The sequence below is a fragment of the Gallus gallus genome, chromosome 3 (assembly GCF_016699485.2).
Source record: "Gallus gallus isolate bGalGal1 chromosome 3, bGalGal1.mat.broiler.GRCg7b, whole genome shotgun sequence".
NCBI lineage: Eukaryota > Metazoa > Chordata > Aves > Galliformes > Phasianidae > Gallus > Gallus gallus.
In genome coordinates, this window is record NC_052534.1 from 77,251,206 (window position 1) to 77,278,411 (window position 27,206).

The following is a 27,206-nucleotide window of genomic DNA, read 5'->3' on the forward strand; positions in this document are numbered from 1 at the left end:
CCCACCTGTGTTGCCACAGCAACTCGGTTTGTTTGAAGACAGTCCTCTGTTTCCATAGGAACAAAGCAGCCAGGCCTGCCTCGAAACTTCTGCTTGTTAAAACACAGAATTTTGCCAACAAAAGGAAAATCAGAAAGACAGATTGTTAACAGAGAAGAGAACCTGTATTACAAATGTATATGATACCATTGTTGTATTGACAACCCAGGAAATATACTCTGGCCCAGGACTGAGTGAATTTGGGCTAATGAGAATGATAAGTCATTTACCACAGCACTAAGGCAGCTCTACTAAAACCTGAACTGAGATTTTTTTTTTCCCCTCCTAGTTATCAACAAATTAAATAGTTGCAATCTCTGATAGAGAAGCGGAGATGTAAGACTCAGCTAAGGAGAGATTTTTCTTTTTAAATCTGAATTTCTCCAACCAATGCAGGAAAATCACATGGCCCCTAAGTAGACTTAAATACCTTAGAAAGGAAAAAAATGAAGCAAGATTACTCTTGCTTTTGAATTTGTGAAAAGTTATGTTAAAAAGATAATCCCATAAGATCAAGAACATCACAAAAGTGCCCATCTTTTAGTAGCACATTTCTTTATATAAAATATATAGTTACATATAAAAAAAAATGCCTTGAAGACAGTAACTGTAATTGTTGTCTAAGAAAAACTCCAAGGAGATGAATCCAGACCACAGCTACAATTGCAAAAACCTCTGCTTCAGAGAGATCTAAACAAGGAGACAGGGTTTTTAGTGACGTACACTGGAACTTTCACATGCACACATGGGGGATGGCCATATGCCCACTTGTTTAGAGGTTCAGCACCAGGTTATGGATAGCTCTGAAAAGTTCTGTCAAAGACAGCAAAATGCGGTGGGGAAGCTGATAGATCACTCCATCTCATACATCCCTCCCTCATTGGTGCTCGATTCTAATGAAGACAAAGACCAAATCAAATTGAAGTCAACCCACAGCCCAGGACTGCTCGTGTTAGCCTAAAAATCTGTGGAATTAATTGTTGGTTGGTTAGCTCTCAAATACGAGTAGCTCGGATCAGCAATCACGATTATTCACAAGTTCTGTATCACTGCATTGCTCTACTGGTCAACCTCTGAAAACTGCATTCCCCACACAAAGGCTTTTATGTACATTCAGAGGAAAATAAAAAGCTCCAAGGTTTATGCTTCAGATGTGTAGAAAACATCGCCTGGCAAGCATGTGCTGAAGAAAAAAGTAAAAAAAGATCATAAAGCTTCCACACCTCCAGCAAGAGTATCCTTGGATTAACTCAGAGCCAGAGCTGAGTTCCACACTGAGTCAGCTCCAGCACAGGTCACCAAAGTTCAGGCGTCTGCACTCTCACTGTCACCCACAGAGTAACCCAGTTCATTCTGTGTGTGCAGCAGCAGGCATGGTGGCTCAGCGCCTCTGTTGGCACCTTCCTGGCCTCTAGCAGCCACTCTAGACTAAAAAATAAAGACCTCCCACCCGCTCTGTGATGTATTTGCCCATCTTATGTATAAGTCTGGTCACAGTAAATTCCGCAACCAGAAGATACTCAGCTGAGTCACAGTGCAGGGCTGCACAGACTGCACGGATTGGAGGTCTGACTGCAGAGGGAGTCCAGAAACTCAGCTGCAGACAAAAGAAATTGTTTCTAATATCCAACCTGAACACCGCCCTGGCACAACCTGAGGCCATCATCTCTCATCCTAAAAGAGAGCACAACTTGCATTGCATTTGTCTCCCCGCTACTTTTTTTGTGCTGCCTCAGGAATTAAACACTGCACAAACCCATGATAGATCAGATAGAGTTTGACCACAGAGCCCCATGGCTGGGAAAGCCTCAGATGAGGAGGGCGTCTTGCCTAAACATCAGCCGCTGGCAAGAGGGAAGGTTCAATGTGAGCAAAGAGTGGCAAGAGCTACAGCGCTTCAGTTCTGCGTTATAAGCATGAACATCAAATTCACTTTTTGCTCACCTGCGGCAGAGCAGGATATGAGAGCTGTACATGGGTTTTTGCTCTGACAGGCATTGATTAACATCCGGGGTGGTCCCTGCTGCAGAATCAATTGAACTGTACATAGGTGAGACATTTGTCAACAGCTAATAGAAATTGTTCCTGCAGAAATAGCAACGTTAGACCAAGGAAAAATATTCTCTGCATGTTTGTACATAAGAGATGTTCTGTACATACTGAAAACTTTCAGTGGCAATGTAACATGCTGTAAAGCATTCACATGGGACCATGGGCCAGCTGGACTACAAGAGGTGAGCAGCATCACATTCCAGGGTCCATCAGCACAAAGACTTCTTGAGAGCACCTAGCCAGCAACTGGCCAGCAGGCAGATGGGCAGCAGCACCCCCTCAACTCCCAGCTCAGCCCCTGGACCAAACACAGGCAACTCAGCTGCTGCAGCAAATTGTCATGGGTTCCTACTAATGACCACCTTGGTTTTGATCTCTCATTAAACGTATGCATCATTTGCCCTCTGTCGCTTTGTAAAGGAAAATCATTCAGTTGAGGCCAGCGACTTCGCTAATAAGGCTTTCTCCCCTTATTTGTAATACATGAGTATGATTTCAAATAAAGCAATGCATTTCTTTCCAGCCATCCTGTTTGTCTACTACAGTCTCTGCAGCTTTCCTCTATAATCTCTCATCATTCCGTTCTGGTCTATTAGAATTTCCTTTTGTAAAATCCAGCAGTATTTTGTAGTTTTCATGCATACATAACCAGTACCTACATTCTATTACTTTCAACACAGAGAAAATGACCTGAATCATGAACAATTAAAAAAAAAATCCTAAATATTTCTGAACATGAGCCGACACAATCAAGCGGAATGGTTGCAGGAATGTGGCTGTTTGACCACATCATCAGCAATAAAGAAGGTAAAAATAAAGAAGCAAACCAGCCTGTCAGTAACACCATTTGAACAGGCAAAAAACAAAAAAACAAAACTGCACCACCACTTAGGTACAAACGGGGAAACCATGAGCATCACTGCCTTCAATTGTTGATACAAATCAATCTCAGTTTTAGATATTTGGACCAAGATTCATCCCCTCAGGAATTTATTATAAAGTTTGAAATCTGCAACAGGTCCTTCGAGTATTCAAACAATAGAACTAAAACTCAAAGTTAAACTTCTGCCACTTTCAACACAGTAGCATATCTATATTAGAAATCTGAAATAACGTCAAGTTGCCATTTGTTGCTAGGCTACTCTGTGCAAAGCAGGTTATGAGTAGTATCAGCCTTACTCAAAACTATAAAGGAAATCAGAGGCTTTTTGAACTATGACAATTCATTCCTAAATTACATTGCAGAAGTCCTCAAAGTGCCTGAAGTTTGAAGTGCCCAACCTGGGAAAAAGGAACAACTCTGCTTATCTAAGTCCACTTGCAAACTAATGTCCCTTCAACTAGTATCAATGAAGATATTAAATTATGACTGCTCTCAGCTATGTGGTTGGTTGTGATCTGGATTCCAATGGCTGCAAAAAGATGCGTAAATATGTGTTTCCCAAATTGGAAATGCAGATTTCCATGCTTAAAGAGGCTCCCCTGATGTAGTCTAGAACGGTTACCATCACCGTTGGGACGTTATCTGTCATAAGATACAAGAAGACTGTAGATGGAACTGAAATGTGGTGATTGTTCCTCTTTTTCCAAACCACACAGCACAGAGGACCACATTACAGAACTATCTGCATGAGAAGCATAAGAGTGGGAAAATGTCTTATTCTACAGCAGTATTTCATGAAGTAGTGGGCTCATAGAAGCATGGAAAGGCTTGGGTTGGAAAAGATCCCAAGGATCATCAAAAGTTCCAATCCCCTGCCGCAGTCAGGGCCACTCAACCTCCAGGTCTGGTAATAGACCAGGCTGCCCAGGGCCCCATCCAACCTGGTCATGAACACCTCCAGGGACGGAGCATCCACAGCCTCTCTGGGAAGCCTGTTCCAGCACCTCACCACTCTCATAAAGAAAAGCTCCTGAAAATTCAAACGCGGCATTCAAACACTGTTTTAGTCTGTAGACTTCACAGCTGTAACTTCCACAAACCTGTGTAGTGTTTGGTTGGTGTCTAAAACTGCAAAACCAGGATGCGGCAATCTGATGTAAAAGGCAGAAGATGTACTTCCAGGATATTGGTAATATGCCTCCTTGTGTAGGAGGGCAACAAACTGTTTATTACAAGAGCATGTAGGGCGAGACACTGATGTTGAGGTCACTGATGCAACTATAAAATGTATGACTATCTTTGAAAATAAGGAGTTTTCTAGAAGAATGCCTGAAGTTCAGTATGAAAAAGGATCCATCCACATGGCAGCTTTCTGGGGCTCTCCCTGAAACTCAGTTTTGCTCAGAAAAAATGCATGGGAGGAAGCTACAGAGCAAATTTTTCTGCCTTACCAAACCTCCTTCAGAACATTCAGAATTACTGATGCAGAATAAGCAAAACACTATTATTATTATTTAATTTTCTTGTTGTTAACGAAGACTTACTGAATGCCCAAATTCTTCAAATTCCTTCTATTTACTGTTTGGTTTTATTAAGTTTATTGATTTATTTTAAATAAACCATTATCTCCTAATGAACATACAAACATCTCTTTGAGCAGCACAACAATCATCAACTCTGTCTCTTCTCACTGGTTCCTCAAAGCCTGTTTTAATCAAATTGAGAAATATAAGCATTCTAGAACTAGAACTGATTTCTTTGCAAGCCATGTATTCCTATAAAACTAAGTAATGGTTTTCTTCACATATACCAAGGGTAACAAAAGCCAAGTAGCTGAGTTTTTAAAATACAACTGACAAATTATTTTTACAATTTGTCATTCCTTTTTGCTATCAGCAGTACACAGCAGCCAACTATAAAACACCAATGGATTACAGTGTATAATTAGGATTTCAATCTGAGTATCTTCGACAATGCAGTATGATATAAACCTTACATATTGTGTAATATTAACTACTACATTTTCCATTACTTGTGTGGATGAGAAGGTATTTTAGGAATAGTCTCTTGGCAGACTCATTATTAATACATGGCACTAAAGCATTTATCTCTTCAAGCTCCTTTTCTAATCACAGCACATTTATATACAGCTGTAAACATAACAAGAATTGCATGACAGGTCTATCCAAGAACATCCATTTCATCAATGGAAGAACATCTTCCATTTCAAGTCTTATTTCTTAAGAAAATGAAGCTCTTACAGTCAATTTCTGCAGAAGATATGAGAGCCTACTCACTCCTCTCCTCTTCCTAGCCAATAATTCTGAATCTGCAAGCCAGCTTCAGCTGCGGCTGGGTACTGTTATTTTCTGGAGCACAAACAGTGTAGAAGTCAATTTAACCAACCATAATCATGGGAAAGTCAAAGGCAAAACCATATCATCAAAATAGTGTTAAAGTACTGAAAAAAAAATAATAAAAACCCACCTTTCAGGTAATTAACATGTTGTTTTCCCAGAGACATGCATAAAGTATAAGCATATAAATCATATAAGTAAATATAAGCATATATCATATGCTTATGATATCATATAAATAAATATAAGCATATAAATATAAATATAGATGAGACTTAGATCGTAGAAATATAGAGTCCATACAGTTGGAAGGGACCTATAAAGGCCATCTAGTCCAACTCTCCTGCCATGAACACGGACACGCACAGATAGATCAGGTTGCCCGGGGCCTGATTCAACCTGACTTAGCTGTGCATGTCCCATATTCCATTCTGATTATGATCAGAAACACTTCTGAATTCCAACACTGTAGAATTTCCCAAAAAATATTCTAGCATACCTGCGTTCCAGTGTGGTTGACACCTTCTGGCATGGTTGCCTTCTGAATATAACTGATTTTGTCAATGACTGCCTCCTCATCCTTCCTGACAGTCCTGAAATCTGCAGGAGCAAGATTTCCTTCGAACTGCAACTGTAAACAGCAACCACCTCTAGTACACCAGAGTAGAAACCATCCACAGTAATTGCACCTCACCTGCTCTGAAATGGTTCCAAGTCTATGAGCAGCAGCAGGACTGCACAAAGCCTTTGGGAAGTCACAGACTGTTGACAGATACAGCCTAGATCTTAAGTTTAAATGATAAAAATCACTGAAGCAAAGTAACACAACAGCTGCTTATCCAGAACAGTGTCTTTTGTCCTTTTGGGTTAAAGCAGATAAGGACAATTAGAGCAGAAAAGGCATGCCACTGGCAAAGCAACCTGTAATTTTTAAAGTCGACACAGTAATCTTGTGTTTGTAAGAGAAAATGCTATAAAATTCAATGTTATAAGAATATTGTTTTTCCAACACAGCACTTACGTTTCTGTTCAGAGGAAAAGAAACCTGTTCAGAGCAACTGGATGTTGCAGTGCATCTCTCCATAAATGCCATCACAAAATTAAAACTGAAAGCATTCAGCTCCTTCTAGATGACAAAGCAGTAACCATACCACTTAAATAAGCTACGGGCAATGATGGCCAATCACACTGTTTTCTAACTTCAAGTCTAATAGATGAGAGGACACTGAAGACATGGCGGCTCATTTTAGGATAGCCAATCATGGTCAGATGGCAAATTAACCCTTATAATGGGTATTATTAAAATATTTAACAATGCTTTCAGAATCACGAGATTATTAAAGTTGGGAAAGACCTCTGAGGTCACCTACTCCAATCATCAGCCCACCCCCACCGTGCCACTAACCGTGTCCCTCAGTGCCACATCCACATGGTTCTTGAACGCCTCCAGGGATGGTGACAGCTCCCTGAGAAGCCCATGCCATTGCCTCTCCACTCCTTCTGAGAATAAATTCTTCCTGATATTCAATTTGAAAATAGATATTACTGGTATATCTGGAATGGTGGCTGCTATTTTACTTTTTTTGTATTTTTTTTTTTCCCCTCCAAACCACCTGACAGCAAATTACAGCCTCATACTGACATCTTTATAATAACAGGAAAAAAAGCCCACAGATTCTAATACATTTGTAATACTACAATTCGTCAACTATTTTTAGGTACTCACATGGCCCTTACCATGATATCTGCAGGCTATAGGCTGTCCTGCTTTTACACACAGGGCAACTAATGAGAAGGGATGTACAAGTCAGTGATTTCATATAGAAATTTTTGTGGCAGACCAAGACACTGCCTTTTTGTTATGAGTTCTCAGCATCCTAAGCTTCCGGAAGCCCTTCTGTAACACATTATAAACTGAATATATAGAAAAAAGCCTACAAAAATACATTAAGTACTGTAAAATCTTTTATTATTATCATCCGAGGTAATTTTTAAAATATTTTTTTATACTTTTACTCTTTCTTTACAAAGCCAAAAGACATAATTGGATTGCTTGCAAGTCAAACAGAGACTTCAGATGAAAAAGAACATTTTTCAGTGACTGGTTACCTGAGTTACAGTGCAAGGTTTAAATTCAGACAGTATTGCTCTTCAGACATATTACAGTAAGAAATAAGACTTTCAGTTCAAAACCTAAATCAGTGCTTGCAATAAAAAGAGCTTTCATGAACCAAAACCAAGAGATACCTTACGTAACACATATCATACACTTCTGCTTCCCTCTACAATAAATTAATACACATCATGACTTAAGTATTAGAAAAAAATATTTACAAAACGAGATAAAACACAGTATAAAATTTTTTCTTCCAAAGATGTATTTCTTTCAAGAAACAGTTTGGTACCAAGTGTGAAATTTCAAGTCTTACAAAATTGCTTCTCACTTATTTAAATTCATGAAGGTAAATAAATAAGATTGTATTGAACTAACAGATACTGATATCTTCATACAGCTTTATGCGGTAAAAGCGTGCATCTCTTCTTGAGAGTATCCAAGATCCTGCAGATATCTGAAAGTCAGAAATCAAATTTGTAACATCAATATTTGAAACCCAACATTCAGCACAGACAACTTCAGCACCTCTATCTTGTTTTTATTAAGACATTCACAGCAAAGTTTTCCTTCATTTACTTTAGTAAATGCATTTAGAAAACATTTCATGACCATACATGACGTGTTAGGATACCAACACAACTCCTAAAAATAAAGAGAGCTATCATTTGGTGCATCTCTGCTTTATTAAAAGACAAGTTATTGGGCAACTCCACCCTCCGTTGGATCTGTGCAGCTGTCCTCAGTGATGACACAAAAAAGAGAGCCCTTTATCTTTAAATATAAGCCATATTATCAAAGTATTTGGTAGAGATGTAAATAAATACATTAATAATAATCCAGAGAACTGCTTGCGATAGAACAGCAGCTTTGACTTTTAACTTTTACTAACTTCATTTAACCAGCTAACACCTACACAGTAAGCTTACTTCCTATTACATCATTTTTGCTCTGAGTAATGAATTTTAAGCAGGACTTAGGAAAAAAAAAAGTTAAAAAGATGCTCTTAGAAAGTTCTGACAAGTTACTAAAGCTCATGAAACTCACACACTGCATTTACTCTTTAAATTAAAGCTTTGTTGCAAAGCACAAAACAAAGCCATTTTTGAAAGACTTTCAAGACAGAAACAATATAGCTGGCAAGGCTGATCAAGCCTCACAGGTTCCTCATTCCCAAACTCATTAATAAAAATACTCACTGTATTCCCTGTTCTGTAAAAGGTGTTGGACCACAGATGCAGATAAGCACTTTGGAGTCTTTTTTACTTCTTTTCATACACTCAGAGAGAAGAGCTGAAGAAATCTTCCCCCGTTTACCCACCCAGTCTTCTGCCGGCTCTGAAAGAATGAATTGAACCTCAAACCTGGAAAGCAGAATATTCCAGAAATATTGTCTTTGATTAGAAAACTGCAATACAAAATACTACTGAGACGCTGCCATTTGCTAGGATTACTTTGTTGTTCTGCTCTATTCCTACTATGCAATGTTAATTCTTACAGACAGTTAGCTGTTCCTAGCACCAAGTCAATCAAACAGCCTCCAAAGTTAGCTGTTTAGTTATTTAATGCGATCTTTAAATGTTAAGAATGGTAGCTGTGTATTTCATCTTACAGTAAAGAAGTAAAAAACAGCAGGTACCAATCAAGATACTAAAGCATGGATTTTATTTTTCCATTATTGACTTATCCAAACGTTGGTGTAGCTCAACCCACGAGCAGGGAAATAAGAATGCTTAGCTAAACCTTTCAAAATATCAGCACAACTTAATTAATGAGAAAGTGTTCTAACTTGTTTCTAAAACCCACTAACGGTAGTTATCGAGTGAAAAACAAGCACTTGTGTATCTGAGGCTGCTACTGAAAGGGAGAAAGGGATTTTTTGCTGTAAATTTGCACAATGTCTAGACTGCAAAGCTTACAAGGTGCCAGACATCACTATGTTATGAAATAATATTGATTTTTCACATCAATGCTATGAAGGAATAGATGAAATTAATTTGTTCATACAATTTCAACTAAGAATTAGATAAACATAAATGAAACATATTTGTTTCACCAAAAACCCAGGCATTAGTAATTTAACTAGTGCTAAAAAGGTATTGAAATTAAAAGGCAACCTGACATTCCTACGTCTCCTGACATAAATATGACCTGCTAAATGAAGTTAGCATTAGACGTGCACTACTGTCTTAACCCATAATTAGATTGTAACTGAGAAAAATTTTTTACTTACTGTTTATTCACTCTTTAAGTAGGGCCTAATTTGAACTCTGAATTTCAAGCTAAGAATTTTAGCCACAAAGTGACACTTGAAGACTTTTCATGACTCTTCAATAAATTCAGAGTGTTGTTCAACAGGTACACTATCCTAGTCTATTATTTCCTTTTCTTTGCATATCAATATGTCCTATCACTAAGGCTAATTTTCTTCACCTTCAAAAAGCTTCTCTGACAGTTTAAGCTATCATTCCATCTAACATTCTATCTCCAACAAACATCTCTTAAACACTATCACATCAAACTCTTAGCTTCCAAGAACATAATGATATACCCTGCTGATATGCATCTGTGACCTATATAAGCAAATCTCCTTCCACCTCCTATGTCTCATTAAATTCTAGATAAAAGTTTCCAGAAGTAGGGTCTGTCCTTGTGCCATAGCTGTACAGTTACTGTATGCCTCCAGATGTGTTCTACCATACACTGGGATGATACAAATTGTTCTTTACAAGAGTTGTAAGTACCTTTCATCTCTAAGAGCTAATTGCTCTAGCTGGTTTCTCCAAAGTATGTCATCTTCTTTTTTGTTGAAGAAGATCAGCTTCACTGTCCTTAAAAATAAACAAACAGAACTTAACCGCACATTGTTTCTGTATTTGAAACACATTAATGAATCAGAACTTAGTGGATTATACACAAGCTTTTAACATTAATACAAACAAACAAAAATCCATACTCTTCCATTCTCTTCTTAAATCTTTTTGCTTCTAATCCACTAAATCTTTCTGGCTGTACTTTAAATCTGTTGGAGTTGTGACCCCCTCTTCTAAATGCCCTAACCTTGCCTATGGTTGCAACCTATCCTTCAAGAATCACTGTTTTTAGAAAAATAAAGTCTCTTATAACCTAAGGCCTAACTAAGAATACAATATACTTGCTTGTCAAGATTTATCTAGTGGCTTCTCAATATTGTTTGGGCACTACTGTTGCAGTTAATACACCATTAATGAACTCTATCAATCTTTTCTGTGTTACATCTCTACAAGCTGGTATATGTAAGTGGAATTTCAAGAAGTTCATGTCAATACTAAATACCTGAAGATAGAATCCAAACATATAGGAGTAAGAGAAACCTAAATCACCAACTTGAAGGCAGAACTACAGCTGTGAATTTGGTTATCTTATTCACGCTTCATTCATTGGTTCAGCACCCAACACTCTCCTATATGGAGACAACTTTGCTTCTAAGAGACCAGCAACAGACACATTATGTTTACATGAAGCTGCATTGAAGCTATTAGTTCCCCTCTCCTCCACCTGTGTAGCTTGCAGAGCCATCTTTCATTCATGTCACACATGCTAGGACTTCTGTGGAGAGGAGTTCATGGTCTCCAGCTGCTCCTTAACTGCAATTTAAAAGCCTATGTTCTCCCCGAAGACATCATGTTTTTCTGTCTTCTAACCTTTTTCCTCTTTTGCAGTTTGGTCACACTTCAAGATACCAGCAAATCTCCTAAAAGCTACAGCAGATGCCAAAGATAAGAGATCGTCTTCTACTTAAGAGAACACATTCATTTCCAGCTGTCAAAACTACAGCACCGAGGTATAACAGTTATGTGTAATAACAATCATCAACTGTGTTACTGAGAGAAGTTTCGGATGCAGTACAACTCAAAATAACTTGCAATATACAAGCTCTGGAAAGCCTTCCCAAATCAGCCACGATGCATCTTTAAATTCTAAAATTAACTTAGTCAAAAGCTAGTATGTGCCAAAGATCAGGGTTCTTTACATGCTTCCCAGGGCCCACTGCCCTGAAAACACAGAAAGTAAAGCTTACTTCAAGAATGTAATGCTGTCAGAGCAGGCATGATGCTCCACAGCATCAAGTACTGCTCAGGTGAGGAAAAGAGTCAACAAAAACACATATGAGAAAGCCATAGAACTTATTCCTTGGGTACGAAGGTAGGAACTGGGATGTGCAAGAAATAACTCTGGACATTTTTACTGATACTCCGTACTCACTGTATATTCATTTATCTGCTGCAGTGCTGCTCAGAACATGTTATAAAGCAAATAAATACCTCCAAAACTTGGAATGAACTGATAAGAGTGCTGCTACAAAAGAGGGAGAAGGCAGCTAAACGGAAGATGTAGAGATTTAGATATGATCCCTATTGCTAGAGAAGAGATATTTGAGAGAATAAGGACAGAACTTTAGATCAGAAAAAGAATGAGGAACTGCCAGTTTTTTGAAAGGAGATGGGAGTGTCAAACATACCACAAACTTCCAGGGATGCAGATTTTAATAAACTCTGAAAATTGCTATGAAAGGTCTTAAAGAAGGGTGCACAGAGGAACAAAAATGATCCTTACACAGACACAGAGGAAGAAGTAGAGAATGGTGTAAAACCAGCTTCTGAAACAGAAAAGGATGCTGAAGAAAGTGGAAAAGTGTGTTGAGAATGAATATAAGATTGATGTGGTAATTTAGGAATTAAAACCTAGAAACAAAACAAGACAGCTATCAAAGAGAATGAAGAGCAGACTGTTCTAGAGAAGGGACAGCCCTCTGCCTAGCACTTAGTGCCTCTGTGCCTCAGCCTTCTTTATGAAATGCATCCAGCTGATTGTAGCAATACACCACAAGTAAAAAGGAACAAAAATCTCATCTTAAATAGGAAAAAATTGCTCAAATATTCTTCTGAAAGGAATACTGTGTCCTCATACAGTCTGGCCAGTAAGAAGCGAAACAAGACTCAACTAAAATCATTATGGCTTCATACACAAAAGGATATTGCAGACAGGAAGAGAATAAATTGCATTCCACATTCACTGTAGATAGGAAATAACAAACCTAAAAAAAAATAATAAAAAAAATAAGGAGACAAGCTAGGCAGAATGAATGGAAATCCAACGATCCAAGGTAGTAATGTCAAGGAAAACACCATGCAGGGAAGCTGCAGGTTCTCCAGTGTTAGCAGTACTACGCCAGAGGGTCAGTCAGCACTTGCCTAGAACTAGACAGAAGCTGCTTCAGTAGGTGATGTGATCATAAAGTCATTCAGATCCCTCCTCAGCATTCTCTCTGCAATTTGTGTTCTAGTGTACATGAACCACATCTATGGCAACTGTTACTTTTCACAGTAAGATAAAGAAAAGAACGTTCATATATAATATACACATAACGTATATGAATATTACATAAGTACATGTATACACATGTGAAAGATATTTCTGTGACATTTGCTTTAAAATAAAAAGAGAAAAGTTGGAAAAAAAAAGTTTAGAGTAAACAGCAAAAATCAGGCCATCAGACAGACACCTAGAGCAGTCAGAAACACCATGCTTTGTACCTGTACTGAATCAAGACAATCCAGCTATTCTACCTCATGAGTCTCCACGGCAAGTAGGAAAAAAAAAATCATTTATTTTAACTAATAAGAAAATACATGCTGCTGCAGCCTGAACTAACTGCTAGTACTGAGTTCCCATAAGAAACCACGCCAAAGAGAGTTGAAATGAACACTTCTGGTCATCTTTCAAGGACAGACTAGACACAAGCACCAGCTGTGCAGCAGTAGCCTTTCACACACATTACCTACTGTGTTTATACTGCTTTTGGACAACATATTAAGACTTGCCTCTTTCACTATTGGTTTTACTTTCCTTGATTTTGCTTTCATATAATATTTACCTTACACATATAAGTTTTCCACTCAAGAAGGAAAAAAAAAAACAAAACAAATTCACTTAGTAGTGCTTTCCAAGTATTTTGCCAGATGATAAATTTATTTCACAGTGCCAGACTGCCCTGTGCTATTTGCATCTGACAATACAAGATCCTCTGGAAGAGCCTTACCCCCAACAGTACATACGTTGTGTCCTCACAGAACAGCATCTTTTATGCTGGACAATATGCAGTACAAGAATAACATATGCTTTTAGATTCTCTTCTAGAAACAGACTATTGCAGCATACATATAATCCTTTTTAGCTTTATTATGAAGACTAGCCTTCAATTTAAATTCTTTATCCTCTTTCTAAATGTGCTTTATGAAGACATAATGAGCCCAAACATCCTGTGCTTTTATTCAATAAAACCCAGTAATACAAATTAATAACCCTTACAGAAGTCTGAATCCAAAGACACAGGAAAGGAGTGTCAAATCTGTAAAACTATCCTCTGCAACAGCTTTTAGGAAAATAAAGGTCAGGCATGTTTTCTATCTACGCGCTCACCCAAATCACAACAGTTCACATTGACAAAAACAACCTATTAAGAAATTCCACCAAGCATGATGCTGGAAGCAAACCATTGCTAAAAGCAATATCTCTTTCAGAAGATGCACCCCACTCATCCCTTGCATTTCCTTTTAAAGTTTGCTACCATGTTATTGAGTTTACCTGAGCTCTCTTGAGACTTTTTACACTTCTAGTTTGCATTACCGATTAAATAAAAGATACACATGACAAAACGTTCTTTTAGGGATCCATGTCACTCAGCCTTTCACAAGAGAACAGACCCAAGACAAGCAAGAATCTCTCACATGCTCTGCCTGAATGCAATTGAAATCTGTATTTTAAGACAGCAGCATGGTCAAACTCAAAACAACGGATCAAATCTGGAGTAGTTTTAATTTGAGCTCCTAGTCACATTCTTCCCCTCTCAACAAGGAAAGATTTCTAAGAGATACTGCAGAAACAGTTGAACTCTAATGAAAAGCACTTATGTCTCACATCAAACCACAGTTTACTCTTTACTGTGAAGTGGATTGAGGTAACTATGCCCAGGGATTTGAAAAGCTAAGGGAAGCTCAAGGTTACAAACAGTAAAACAAATGCCATGACTACTCAAAAATTGATGTGTTATTTACATGTCTGCAGTGACACAGTTTAAGGCAAATGAAATTAGTTGCCTGCTGAAAATAGGAGGAAGATTATAACATGTACAGTTACATTAGCTAAACGTAATCAAGTGGCATGGCACTCTACAAAAAGAAAAGGTGCTCTGCATCAGCATCTCTAAAATAAACTGAAGAAAAATGCTTTCATGCCCTTTGGTTTTGAAATCGTTTTATTAATGCCAAGGACAGCTCATCACACTTCATCTTATTCTTCCTGTGGATCACATTAGCTTGAGGTTAAATCATAATTAGCATACATACCGGAGACAATCAACTTTAGTCAGAGCAAAATTCAGCAGCTTAACCATTGGTGTGAAGCCTGTGCCTGCTGCCAATAAAAAGAGGTCTTCTACGGCTTCAACTTGTGACTTCTTGAAGTTACCTTCAGGACTGCTGACAGAAATATCATCACCTTTAAAATCAAAATAGAATGGTAATCCTTAATGAGATGAATACAAACCAAGAATCTGAAGTTTTAAAAAGATCCTTTTATACTCCCCTCATCTTTGTAGTGTTAGGATTCATTTCAGAAGGGTACAATATAAATCACACACGGATCATTTATGCTAAAAGAACAGGTGTTCAATCAAAACGTCTTGCCTTTATGCTATGACTACACAGATTTGTGAGATTACTATTAAAGATCTGTCTTAAATCCGAAACATAAAAGGAAGTATATCTTGAGTCTGATAAAACAGATTTGATTTTCTTTATTCAAAAAATACAGTCAGTTTTAATTAAGAGTATATACACTCAAATACAAAACAAGCAACAAATATATTTATATACACAATTAAATACAAGTAATTAACTGCTTGATACAGCTGACATATGTGCAATAATAAAGCCAACCTAAAGACAGAACTAAACACAAAACACCCCAAAGCAGATATTTACCTATTTGTAGGTGGTCCAGTGCCTGTGTGAACAACCCACAGGAATAAATTTTGATCATTAAATATATGTGCACACCATCCTGGCAAAATGGTTCTTTGAAATCCAGTGGCAAAAAAGGCAATAAAGGTGTGTACGGTTTTACTACTTCCGTCCCTAAAGAAAAGACAAAAGGTAGCTGAAAGAATAGGAAAAGTGAATACAGTAAATTATCTGCAAACAGCAGAGGCTCAAAATAGAGAGATATGTTAAAATAGCTATGGTCATATTCTCAGTTTTTCCTACCTGCAATGATTTGTTTGAGGTAAACATGTTGTCCAATGGGAACCTGGAGATGAGTGCTCTTAGGCAGCATAAAGCAGAAGAGCTTGGTGTCATGGGTAACTTCTGTCTTAGAAACCAACTTGCATTTCCTGTAGAACAATCCTAAAAGCATCAATTAGCTGTTACTTACATATCTTTTAATGAGAAAAATAAAAAACGTAATATATTGCAACATAAAAATACTTTATAAAAATGCTACAAATAGATGCATTTGTATCATTAAAATGATTTTTCCAATTTGGAGCTAATTTCTTAGCCTTACTTTAGGGTCTTACCAGATTGAATCTGTGTTATTAGTTAGCAATGACTATGAAGAAGCAGAAAATCAACCCAGTAGTGCTTTCAGAAAGCAGAACCATCTGTACCACATTCTACCTCTACTGAAGTCACCACAGAACTTCAGCATGAAATACACATCTGTAGATTAAAACAGCTTGGGTAATTGAAATGAAAACTAAGTGAGGCAGAGCACCACACTGCCTAAACCCACCCAGCACTCTGGGTATTTATTCAGCTGACCACCCTGCATTGTTTCTGTTTCACTGCTACTAACACAGCAAATATTTCTGATAGGGCTGTCCACAGGGAATGATACTTACAGCTCTTGCAGAAAGATGGTATATATTGGCTAAAGCGTATGCTCTGGCACCCTTTCATCAACTACTACCCCAGCACAGCCCACCTACAGTTACAGCACTGTTACTGCTACGCTATACCAGAACACCTTGTCTATGTCCACAGGAATTTCTATCCCACTGTTGAAAATGCCACACAAGTTACAGCAAGAACTTATATTGACGACAGTTTAAAAATGGAAATGTCCATGTTCATGTGGAGTTTTTTCACCTTAGATACCTTAGATAGACAAGCATAACGGCCTATCAGCATTCAACAAAGAGCTTTGCACATTTTCTTTTAGGGATACAATATTAACATTTAAATGCTTACACCTGACATAAGATAAAACTAACAAGTGAAAAAAATAGGACTCAAGGCAAAGCATCTGTGATAGCCACAGATAGTACAGCATAAAAATGCCAGATGGAAAACCTATAAAATAGCTTTAACTAGACAGCTCAGGTCTTGGAAGCAAAGCAGCTCTCAAGGCTCTCCTTTAGCACTGGTACTGCTTCTGCTGTTGCCTGCCTGCCTAGAAGGGGAGCTGGTCTGCAGAGCTTGGTGTAGGTACACCAGTCACAACACACCCCTGTATCACTTGTTCTACCTGCTCTTCTCAGCCATGGTAAAATGTGAGTAACTTTGCTCCTCAACGAAACAGGGGTAAAGTTACTTCATCTGCAGCAAAAATGCTTTTTTTCCCCATCTTACTGCAACTGATATGGCATATAAGCACAGCTGTTTGTACAACCAGTATGTCCTTCCTGTACTCTTAAAAGTTCTCACAGATGTTTCTCAGTTGTCTCACAGCTACACACTGGAGTAGCATAAGCAGCCATGTAGCTACAGAAAATCACCCTGGCCAGCACCATTCACATCCATGCTACCTTTCTGCAGGAATTATTCTACTTGACACTATGTTCTGCCTGTGTTAAAGTGCTTCTAGCATTGACACAGGTAAATAGTCAAACCACATCTGTCCAATATTGTTACTATTCAATAATGCAAAATACACTATGCTAAACTGCAAATAGTGTTAAGGAGAGCTGCTGTGTTTGCATCACACTTCACATTACTGGTTTCTGCAGTTTACTGAAGGAAATGTAATATTTTCTTCAAGGACTTTCTTAACCTCACATAAAAAAATGCATCAGTTCACTTTATGAGGTCAGTATTACTTCACCAGGCTGGAAGTCATGATAATTTTACTTCCAGAATGTAATTATCATACTTCATAAAAGGTTGTTTTGCACACCAAACCAATTTCACATCCAGCAAAGACAGGAAAAACAATTGAGTTATTAATTACTATTTCTGTGCTTTTGGTATAAGAGATGGGGGTTTCTCACACTAAACAGCATTTGCTCTATGGGAGCAAAATTGAAACCTAGGCAATTTAGAGGCAGGAGGCACAATTCTAAGTAAAACTGAGTGAGGCTAATTAAGTCTACACTGTGCAAACAGAAGCCTCCAATATGTAGATATTATTGCCACACTGAAAGCAGAGAGCTAGAATAAAGGAAAGACATTTAGCACTGAACATTCCTCTTTCATAACCCTTCTAGTGTTTTCAATTTTATTTCTTAATAAATTGCTGAATAAAAAATTCTGGACTAATGGTTTAAAAAGTCACCTTAGTAACTGAGGATCTGAAGAAACTCAGCTCAGCAAGCTCTGACTCAGTAAGTTCTGAAACTTGCATAAGCAAAACTACATTCTACACAACTACACAACCTAAATGTAGCTAGAGAGATGTGCTTTTATACACATAATCTTCTTTTTTGGAGTACAATAATCTCTCAACTTTCATGGTCTAATTACCATAACTATGAGCCAGTAAGAGTGAACAATGTTCAATCAGTTCTTAACTTTGCTCTCATGCATAAGGCGTTCTAAATTTAGTCAGCTTTTGAGCATAAATAGGCAGAGGGTCAAGAGCGCTTCTGAGAAACAAGATAGTCACAATAACATCAGAAACATCTTTATAATGTATTATGTTATTTTATAGACATTTCTAGTTTAGCTGGAAAAAAAACAATCACAGCGATCAAAGTAATGCACTTGAGTGCTGCCACAAGTTCATACTATTCCCTCACCACAAAATGAATTCATATGTAACCTCTACCACCCCCTGCAGATGCAGCAGCTTATTTAGAGCTGGCTTTGAGTGCCTCAGCTATGCATAGCTTAAGTTACAAAGGTACAGAGTGCTGGAACAATGTTACAGCATTGACAAGGGATGCGTCTGTAGTAACAGCAGGATGTGGAGGCTTTTGTTTCTTTACTAGTTACTCCTACATCCTTTGCCACAAGGCAAGGCCTACTGAAGTTTTCATACCAACAGAAGGGATATCAAGCACACAGACAGCCATTAGATGCAACAACTCTCAAGCAATTTTCATCTTCCCCTATTACACTCTCCCAATCTTTCTGCAAGCCTCAAAGACCTCCAATTCTACTGGAAGACAAAGCAAGAAAACGCAACCAGGAAGAAAGAAACAACAGCAGCAAAAATTTTACTGTGCATCTGTTCAAGGAGAGCATCTGAGCAATTTTCAAGACGACCAGAAAATATTCCTTAAAAAAAAATGAAGTATGGTCACAGAAAAGAAAAATCCTGTTTAACATGCCCTAAAAAGTCTTAAAAGAACTGCTAATGAGACCGTATTTACCTCTTTCTGTGCGCCTGATAAACGTATTATGACTCTCCAAAGGCAATCCCAGCACTTTCCATTGAATACGATCCTTCTTCTTTAAAATGATCTCTACCTTCCCAACTTTTTCACCAATATTTACTACAAGAGAAAATTGTTTCCTACTGTTACTTTTAGTTACACTTCATACAACAATATAATTTGACTCCTCTATTAAACTCAAGAACCAGTCATTTTTCAAGAAGCACAGGATTAATGCATTACATTATAATACTTCCAGTTATCTCTAATGTTTTACAGGGCATTCAGAAGAATAAGCACTAACTTAATACGTATAATTAATGTGCTATATTTAATAAATCTAATAAATACATTGTGAAAAGATTCGTAGTCCATCTGGTCAGAAATAACACAAAGTCCAAGTCCTTATTTACTGGAAATAGTTAACTGCCACCACATACTTCCTCCCATTTTTTTCAAATGGCCATTTGAATGAATAAATAAGTTTTTGAAAATCCCATTCAAAGCATAGAATGGTTTACATATACCCACCACAGCTCACTTCTAATTATTTTAGCAATACTCCAAAGGATCAGAGTATTGTTATATATATATATTTTTTTACAAGCTCAAGTGTCAAAATGAAAAAAAGAATTTAATTGTATGGTTTGATTTGGTTGACTGTGTCAGAATCTGATGGTATGAAAAGCTGTAAAGTATCTGATGGATCAGAAAAATAAATGGAAGTTCTACATTCCCATGTTAAAAGAAATATAGAAAAGTTACAAGAGATAACTTACCAGCAAAGTCACCTTGAACTTCACGATCCAAGTCTGAAATAAAAAGAAATAAACCAGTTTAAGCAAAAATAGAATTACAGTCTAGTCTTTATATATTTGTACAGCTTAGAGCAAGAAATACTGTGTGAAGCAATGTGCCTACAACCCTATGCATCTTTAATTGGCCCTGAAATTTCACTCTTCCTTCGTATCAGTATCAGTGACTTCTGCAAGCTAATACATAACACAGTAAGAAAGGCATTTTTTTTCTTTAAACAGTGACTCATGATATAACTATCAACTTGTATTCATCTAAATCATTCCACTTGCCCTTTCTGAATAAGGGCATTTTAGTAAGTGATCAATAACACACACCTGGAACAGAGAAACTTACATAACTTTTACGTCAGTTTCTTACTACACTTAATTCCATGTGGCTTAGGACATCAAATAAGAAACAGAATAAGAAAATATACATACTAACCAGATGAAGACAGGAGTTGATAATGTAATCATTTTCAATAAAGAGGAATAAAATCTAAGTGGTATATGCAAAACATACATGGCCTTATTGAAGGTTTTGATAAAGTAAAATAAAAATTCAGTATTTTCAACAGTAAAATTACAGTACCTACCAACTTCTACAAGATAGGAATGGTCATCCAGGATGATCTCTCCTCTTAATCTTCTGTCTTGACAGTCCACTATCACCAACTCTGCATTCATACCCTTTCACAGACAAGGAAAACGAGCATCTTAATGAAGTTCTCCAAGAATTCAATCTGGATCACAACAAGATCCTGTAATTATCTCTTTCATAAAATACATTTACCTTCTGCTTAGTATATATGACAACAGTGATCATATCATCTGTTTGAAACCAGTCATAACTGTAAAACAGAAGTACAGGAAGAAAATATATATATACATACTTTTGTTCAGCATACCAGAATATATTTAATCAGCAGTTTTCAAACAGAACTTCTTTCACAGAGATACCAGGCAAATACAGTATTTACTATGTTTTCAAGAGGTAAGCCCAGAGACTATAACTTTGAAAAGAAGATTAAAATAAAAGCAGTCTAATTATCCATCCTGATAGTGCACAGCCATTAAGGCTGTATGCAGCAGTGTTAGTTACAAAGCATATGCATCCTCTTTGCAGTATATTAACCTTCCAAGAAAGATGGTTGAAGTCCTTGGCTCCAAGCAAAGTTATTAAATTGTGAGAGCAATTTCCAAGGGTTACAGGTTCTACCTTCATACCACAAAACCACAGTTTCTTTCATTTGTCCATATCTAGGCTTCACATTCTCATGACTCCCAAGCTACCCAAACCTTGTAATAACAACAGGGTAAGGTAAGTATTTGAAGGGCATACTGTATATTTCTTATTGCTTCCATTACCATATACTTGCCAGGGTTTTCAAGACCTCTTCAGCACGGTAGCCTACCTATCCAAGCCCAGAAAACCTATACATCTGACTACATCTTACGCTTGGCTCTCAAGCGTACAACATCTGTAGTTCTGACATAACTCCAGCATCATGAAGGCTGCAATCCCAGTAAGAGAAAGTCAACTCTACACACTCCTTGTGTGTACATTACTACTGTCGTCTCTCTTCCCTGCGTCCTAACCACTTCTGTTTAGTGTTTGAACTCTTGGAGAAGAAAGAAGGGATGCCCCCTCCAAGACACACTCCCGGTAGCCAGCACCTTCCCATCAGACACCTGGACATGCCAGACATACATGAGGAAAAAGGAAGCAAGGACTAGGGAACAACCTCAGAAGATAAGCCATGTTCCACCTGCAAAATGGGGCTTATGAACATGGCTGCACATAACTAGCTCAAAGTTTATGTAGTCACATTATCCAAAAATCAGAAAATAAACCTCAGAGATTCAAGGAATCGTGGAGAAGAAAGATACCTCAGTGACAACAGCAGGTATTTCACTGTGTTTTTAAGGTCTGCTTTGTTCTACATTTTCAAACTGCAGAAACCTGAATAGCTCTATCACATCTTAAAACATTCCAGGCTGAAATGAGGTAGCTCTCCAAGGTATGCCAATTATTACCAACAAATAAGTCAAGTAAAAAAGATAGCCCACTCGGAATTACTTCCCAGGAGTTCTCTCAAGAAGTAAAAGGCTGAGGAGCCACTAAAAATAAACCATACAATTGTATGTAATGCAGGGCAGCAAAATTGTTAGAAGCCAACAGACCAAGCCCAGAAATATGCTTCATCTTTTGCCTGTAAGGTCAATAAGACCTTTGGCAAGCTGTTTAAATCTGAACCTCAGCTTTCCTATATAAGTGATGGTAATGAGATACTCATTCAGTTGAAACATCGAGATCTAAATATAGAAAAAGTTGCCTGTATTTACTAAGTATTGCACAGAGTTATTAAATAGAACATTCAACAGAATGAAAACCAAAAGTTTACCTTGGAGTTGTATCTCTAGCAGAAGCACCCAATACTTCCCTCTCAGAGAGCATACCTACAAAAGGCAGAGTTTTGTTAAAACATGTGCTGTGATGCTCATTTAATAGAAACCACAGTAAGACTTTTTTTTCCAATTTTATATGCTAAATATCCCTTCCCAACATATGGTGGTTTTCTTTCCACATGTACTTTATTTTGGTTTCATTCAGCATTTACTCTAGGAGAGAAGGCTCCTAGAACATGAAGCTCTGTTTCAGAATTAAGAGTTCCATATCCCACAGAACCCTTGCATGTGAGTTTCCTGGTATGTGTAAGCTGCTCTGTTTCATCAGGTATTAACCTGTCCTTTCAAACTTTGTGACAGTGAAGCGGGGATAAAACATCTTGATGAATTCAATGGAACTATTTGTTCAGCTCTGATTTCAGCCAACATCTCTCTACTTTGTGTTTTGCTAGGAATTTGGAAAATATTGAACAGAGATAACAGATCAAAGCAATTGCAATCCTTTCTCAATTTCAGTAGAAGGAAGCTGCGTAGAAGCATGATGGAAAAAGCTGCACTGACTGAGATATAATACAGTTTGTACCACTGCATGAATAGCAGCAATTTCACCAGACAATGGTTAGGCAGAGGTCTAAGCTAACAGCTGGTAAATGCTGGACAAGTGAAAAGGATTCTTAGTCCATTCAAAGACAAACCTTGCAAACTAGAAATGGATGCACATACAACGGCGACTTATGTTGGTGAGAATCCGCATGCTAATTATCTTCTACATGCCAATTCAGTTCGGTAGTTAGAATAGAAGTTTAAATGCGGGAAATACATGACTTCACTATGTAAAAAATAAATAAAACGAAGAGCACCATTGTGGTCTAAACCAACGTGCCAAAACTACAGATCATCCATATGAGGAATGGGACTTACTGGTGTTAAATTGTAACAGAGACATATAATGTTTGCTTGGGCTGCCCTCTGTGGATAAGAGAAATTTGTGATCATACACACTATTTGTTTCTGTGAGGCAACAGAAATATACAACTGCCAGAATAAGAACATTCTACCAAACTAAGTTTTGTTAATTACTCCAAAGTACTGCAAAATGTTATTTGAAAATAATTCACACTGCAATAAAAAAAAGTAAATTATTCAGGTGATGAATGAATCAATTAAGGTTAGTGCTCTGCTGTGCATGATGGTCATAAAGAAGAACTGGTATTGAACCCAAAGGCTGTTGGCAGCTATGAAATGAAGGAGTTTAAGTTATTAAGAGAAACAAGCAAGGTGGTGAGCAGAACTACAACTTCAGCTTGTTCAGGGAACTGGTTGGCAAAATCTCATGGGAGATGAGATAGCAAGACCGCTGATTGATAGTCTCTTGTGTTATCCTTATAGCCACACCAGAGAGATGAGTCTGACAAATTAAAATCTGGACAGAAAATTAGCAGGACTGCCAGGTGCAAAAGGTGTGATCAACACTACAAAGTACAACTGCTGGCTAATTACAGCTGGCATTCCTGCTGCAGACAGTAACAAATAAGGGGAAGCAGCTGAAACATTAAAAGTTATGGATACCGTTCAGAGGGAACCAACAGGCTAAAGAAATAGGCTGACAAAAACTGCATGAAACTCAAAAGTAAATGCATAATTTTATAACAAAACAGGCTGGGGAGCCTGCCTGGATAGAAAGCAGCTTTGCAGAAAATTTCTTTGGGACACAGTAAACAAACCTGGACAAGATAGGGCACATACTACATTACAACACTGTGGTGACAAAAGCCAAATGCAACCTGAGCAAACACATAGCTTATCAGCCTGAGGAAAGCAGTTCTTCCCCTCTATTTAGCATTTGTATGACTACATCTGCAGTACTGTGCTCTGTGTTGGCTCTCAAGTGCAGGGCAAACACTGATGTGAGCAAGTCCAGTAAAGGGCCACCAAGTCGATCAGCAGCTGAAGCAAAGAATGCTTGAAAGGAGGCTGGGGGAACTGGGCCTGCTCCATCTGCAGAAGAAATGACTCCGGGGAAGTTTCAATGCAACCTTCAACTACCAAACAAAAAAGGGGCTGGGGAGGAAGGAAGTGTGGAAAAGACAGCAGAACTCTTCTCAGAGTGGAACAGCTGAAGGCAATAGACAATAGCACAGAGGAAAAAATCTCCTCATATTAATAAAAACAAACAAGCACATACAAACACCACCAACAACTCTTTTCTTTCTATGATGGCAGTGTTGCTCATAGCAGTTTGATCTAACATCCAAGCTCATCCTGAAACAAGCAGGGGACTGGACAAAACAAGCTCCAGATGTTTGTTCCAACCTAAATTATTTTAAGATTCTGTGAAAACTTTCTGTATCTGTTATTTCCTTTGTTCTCTGAAGGCCCAGAACAAGCTCAATCCATATTTATAAACTCCAATTATTACTAAGAAAAATAGGAATGCATACATTACTTACACTAAAGAATCCCAGCTGGTTGAACCACAGGATTTAGTTTTCTGTACTCGAAGCCCTAACTCAAACTCTCCTCCCATCACTCTTTTCCATGCCATATGTATTTTTAATTTCTGATGTGCTTTTATTCAAACACCAACTTGTTTTCAGATGGTGGAACTGCCGAAGTAATTCATTTTACTTTTAATATTACAGAGTTATTCATCTTAATAGTTTGGGTAAATAAGAAATTCAGTTTAGCTTGAATGGGCAAGGTTGGAAAGCTCATTATTGAAGTACATCTTTGATACTTAGTTGCTTTCAAACAAATACAAAGTTTTTAAGTATGCTTTGGAAATAACAGGGTGTTAAAATTTTTACGTCTTTGGTTTGAAACTCAAACTTGAAGAGATGTCCAGGAACATATCTGCCTTTAAGACATAAAATGAGCAACGTATCCTGGAAACTTCAGCTTTCTCTTACACTATAGGCAGCTGATTTTCACAAAAAGCAAGGATACATTTAAGTTAATAGATATGAGCACACTACACAATACAATTATTATTTATACACTTTGGATGAATACAACAAAATGTCTTCACCATACCAACAACTTCCTAGATAAGAAAACAAAAGAGCCTCCTCTTTCTAACTTTCAGACGGTGCTGCTTATTTCTACACTCATTTTGACTTAAATTTCCAAGAGCTACAAAGCAAGAGAACAACTGAATAAGAAAAATGTCTTAAGAGGTAAACTAAGTATGTCCACAGCAGTTAAAGTCAGCACAGAAATCATTCCTGTTTCAAAAGAAGCCATACCAAACAGGTAAACTGAATACAAGAAACAAGCATCAGCATTTTGGCAGTTTCACTGGAAACCACAATCAGAATTATTACCTGACTCCTGAGCAGTAACATATTCTAGACTAGAAAAGTTATTTCATGAACCTTCTTAACCAAGAAGAGATGTACACCAAAATAGATGGTATGTTTAACTTACAACTTGAATCAAAATACTTGTGGTGTATTTAATGAATAAAAACTGCTGCCTAGTGATATAATTCTAATATAAAAAAGTTGAGTTTGTGTTCCAGTTCTTCCCACCTTTCAAAGCAAGATGAATATGTTCCAATATGTTTGTTGATGAAGACAGGCAGCGAAAACTGTCACAAAGTTCAGCTTAACATAGTAAAAGAATACATAGGAGAACAGGAACAAAAAAAAAATCAGTTTTTTTTACTTTTATATGATATATGTTGAACTCAAAGGTATTTTTGTACACTTCAATGCTAATGCACACCGCAAGGTAAACTGCCTTTTAGAAATCAAGTATGAGATACAACGTTCACAGAACACAAGACAGCAAGAAAGACGATAAGAACAGAAGAAAGTAAGGTTTCAGTTTGTATCCTTTCATGCTTAAAAGTCAGCCTCCAGCTGACTGCATTATTTCCCTTCACAGGTGTGTTCATCTTACTTCCTTCACCAGCAAACCCCCAGCTCACTTCATTTCATTGGACTTCATAAATCATATTCTTTTAGGAAGCCTTCGTATACTAAGATGACTAATCACTGTAACTGTTCTTAAAAAGACCAAAATCAAATATGTAGTTCTTGTACACTTGCAATCAAAGCTACTCCTGTTACACGAGGAGGGCTCAGTGAAGGCTTGTACAAAGCTTGACTACTTCCCTATCCCTTCAAGGACTACCATCAACCTCGTATTTCACAAGACAGAAATATTTGCTCCTTTTAGAGAACATGAATTAACAGCCCAGGGGCTTATGCAAAGCTTGAATGCCTCCCTATTTCTGCAAGGACTAATGTCAATTTCCTGTATCACAGAACAGAGTATTTGCTCCTCTTAGAGCACATCAATTAACATCCTAGTTATTCACATGGTTACACCTCAACTAATAGACTTCTATTTCAACTCGTTTTCCAATGATCAGCTTCATTCTATGCATTATCCAACTTCTTGTCCCATCTCTAATTCGATTCCTACGGCCACCTAGCTTTTCTGACACAGAGAAGGATCAAAAAGCCTGGCACTTCTGTAGTGGCAGATTTCAATAGCACATTTTTATTTCTGATTTACCTTCTCTAGTAGAAAGCCTGTCCATCTCATACTTGCTTTTTCTGCACTACTGTGCTGCCGTTTTTTAATGCTTTAAATCACTGAATCTGCAACACCTGATTAGGATTTTGCCTTTTGGACTTCCCCAAGATCACTACTGCCTCAAAATCAGATTAAAATGTAAAGCCAGAAGCTGGATAAGTACTGTGCATTAAAAAAAATATTCAGGTAAGTTTAAGATTCACTTCCCACCTTGCTCCAGAAGAATACTTACCATTAAGCTGTTTTTTCTCTTCAGGCAGGGTAGAAGAAATGTCTACAAGCATTAAGAAAAACAAACATGACAGTGAGAGCTTGCAGTACAGTACTTGCATACATCATATTAAAGAAATGAGCCAAAGTAAAGCTCTCCAAA

General features: G+C 37.6%; 1 protein-coding gene across 2 annotated transcripts in view; it reads right to left on the reverse strand.

Annotated features, from left to right (window-relative positions):
• Window positions 1–7,286: 7,286 nt before the first annotated feature.
• Window positions 7,287–27,206, reverse strand: part of CYB5R4 (cytochrome b5 reductase 4) — a 28,112-nt gene continuing 8,192 nt past the window's right edge. For both annotated transcript variants that reach the window (XM_001233870.7, XM_040697952.2), the window contains 12 exons: window positions 27,066–27,107; window positions 22,285–22,339; window positions 20,673–20,730; window positions 20,476–20,569; window positions 19,862–19,894; window positions 19,080–19,202; window positions 15,751–15,891; window positions 15,469–15,621; window positions 14,833–14,983; window positions 10,189–10,275; window positions 8,644–8,808; window positions 7,287–7,901 (listed from right to left, as the gene is read on the reverse strand). In XM_001233870.7, the coding sequence (XP_001233871.2) occupies window positions 7,847–7,901; window positions 8,644–8,808; window positions 10,189–10,275; window positions 14,833–14,983; window positions 15,469–15,621; window positions 15,751–15,891; window positions 19,080–19,202; window positions 19,862–19,894; window positions 20,476–20,569; window positions 20,673–20,730; window positions 22,285–22,339; window positions 27,066–27,107 (1,157 nt within the window). In that variant the 3' untranslated portion in view covers window positions 7,287–7,846. The remainder of the gene's footprint in view (window positions 7,902–8,643; window positions 8,809–10,188; window positions 10,276–14,832; window positions 14,984–15,468; window positions 15,622–15,750; window positions 15,892–19,079; window positions 19,203–19,861; window positions 19,895–20,475; window positions 20,570–20,672; window positions 20,731–22,284; window positions 22,340–27,065; window positions 27,108–27,206) is intronic.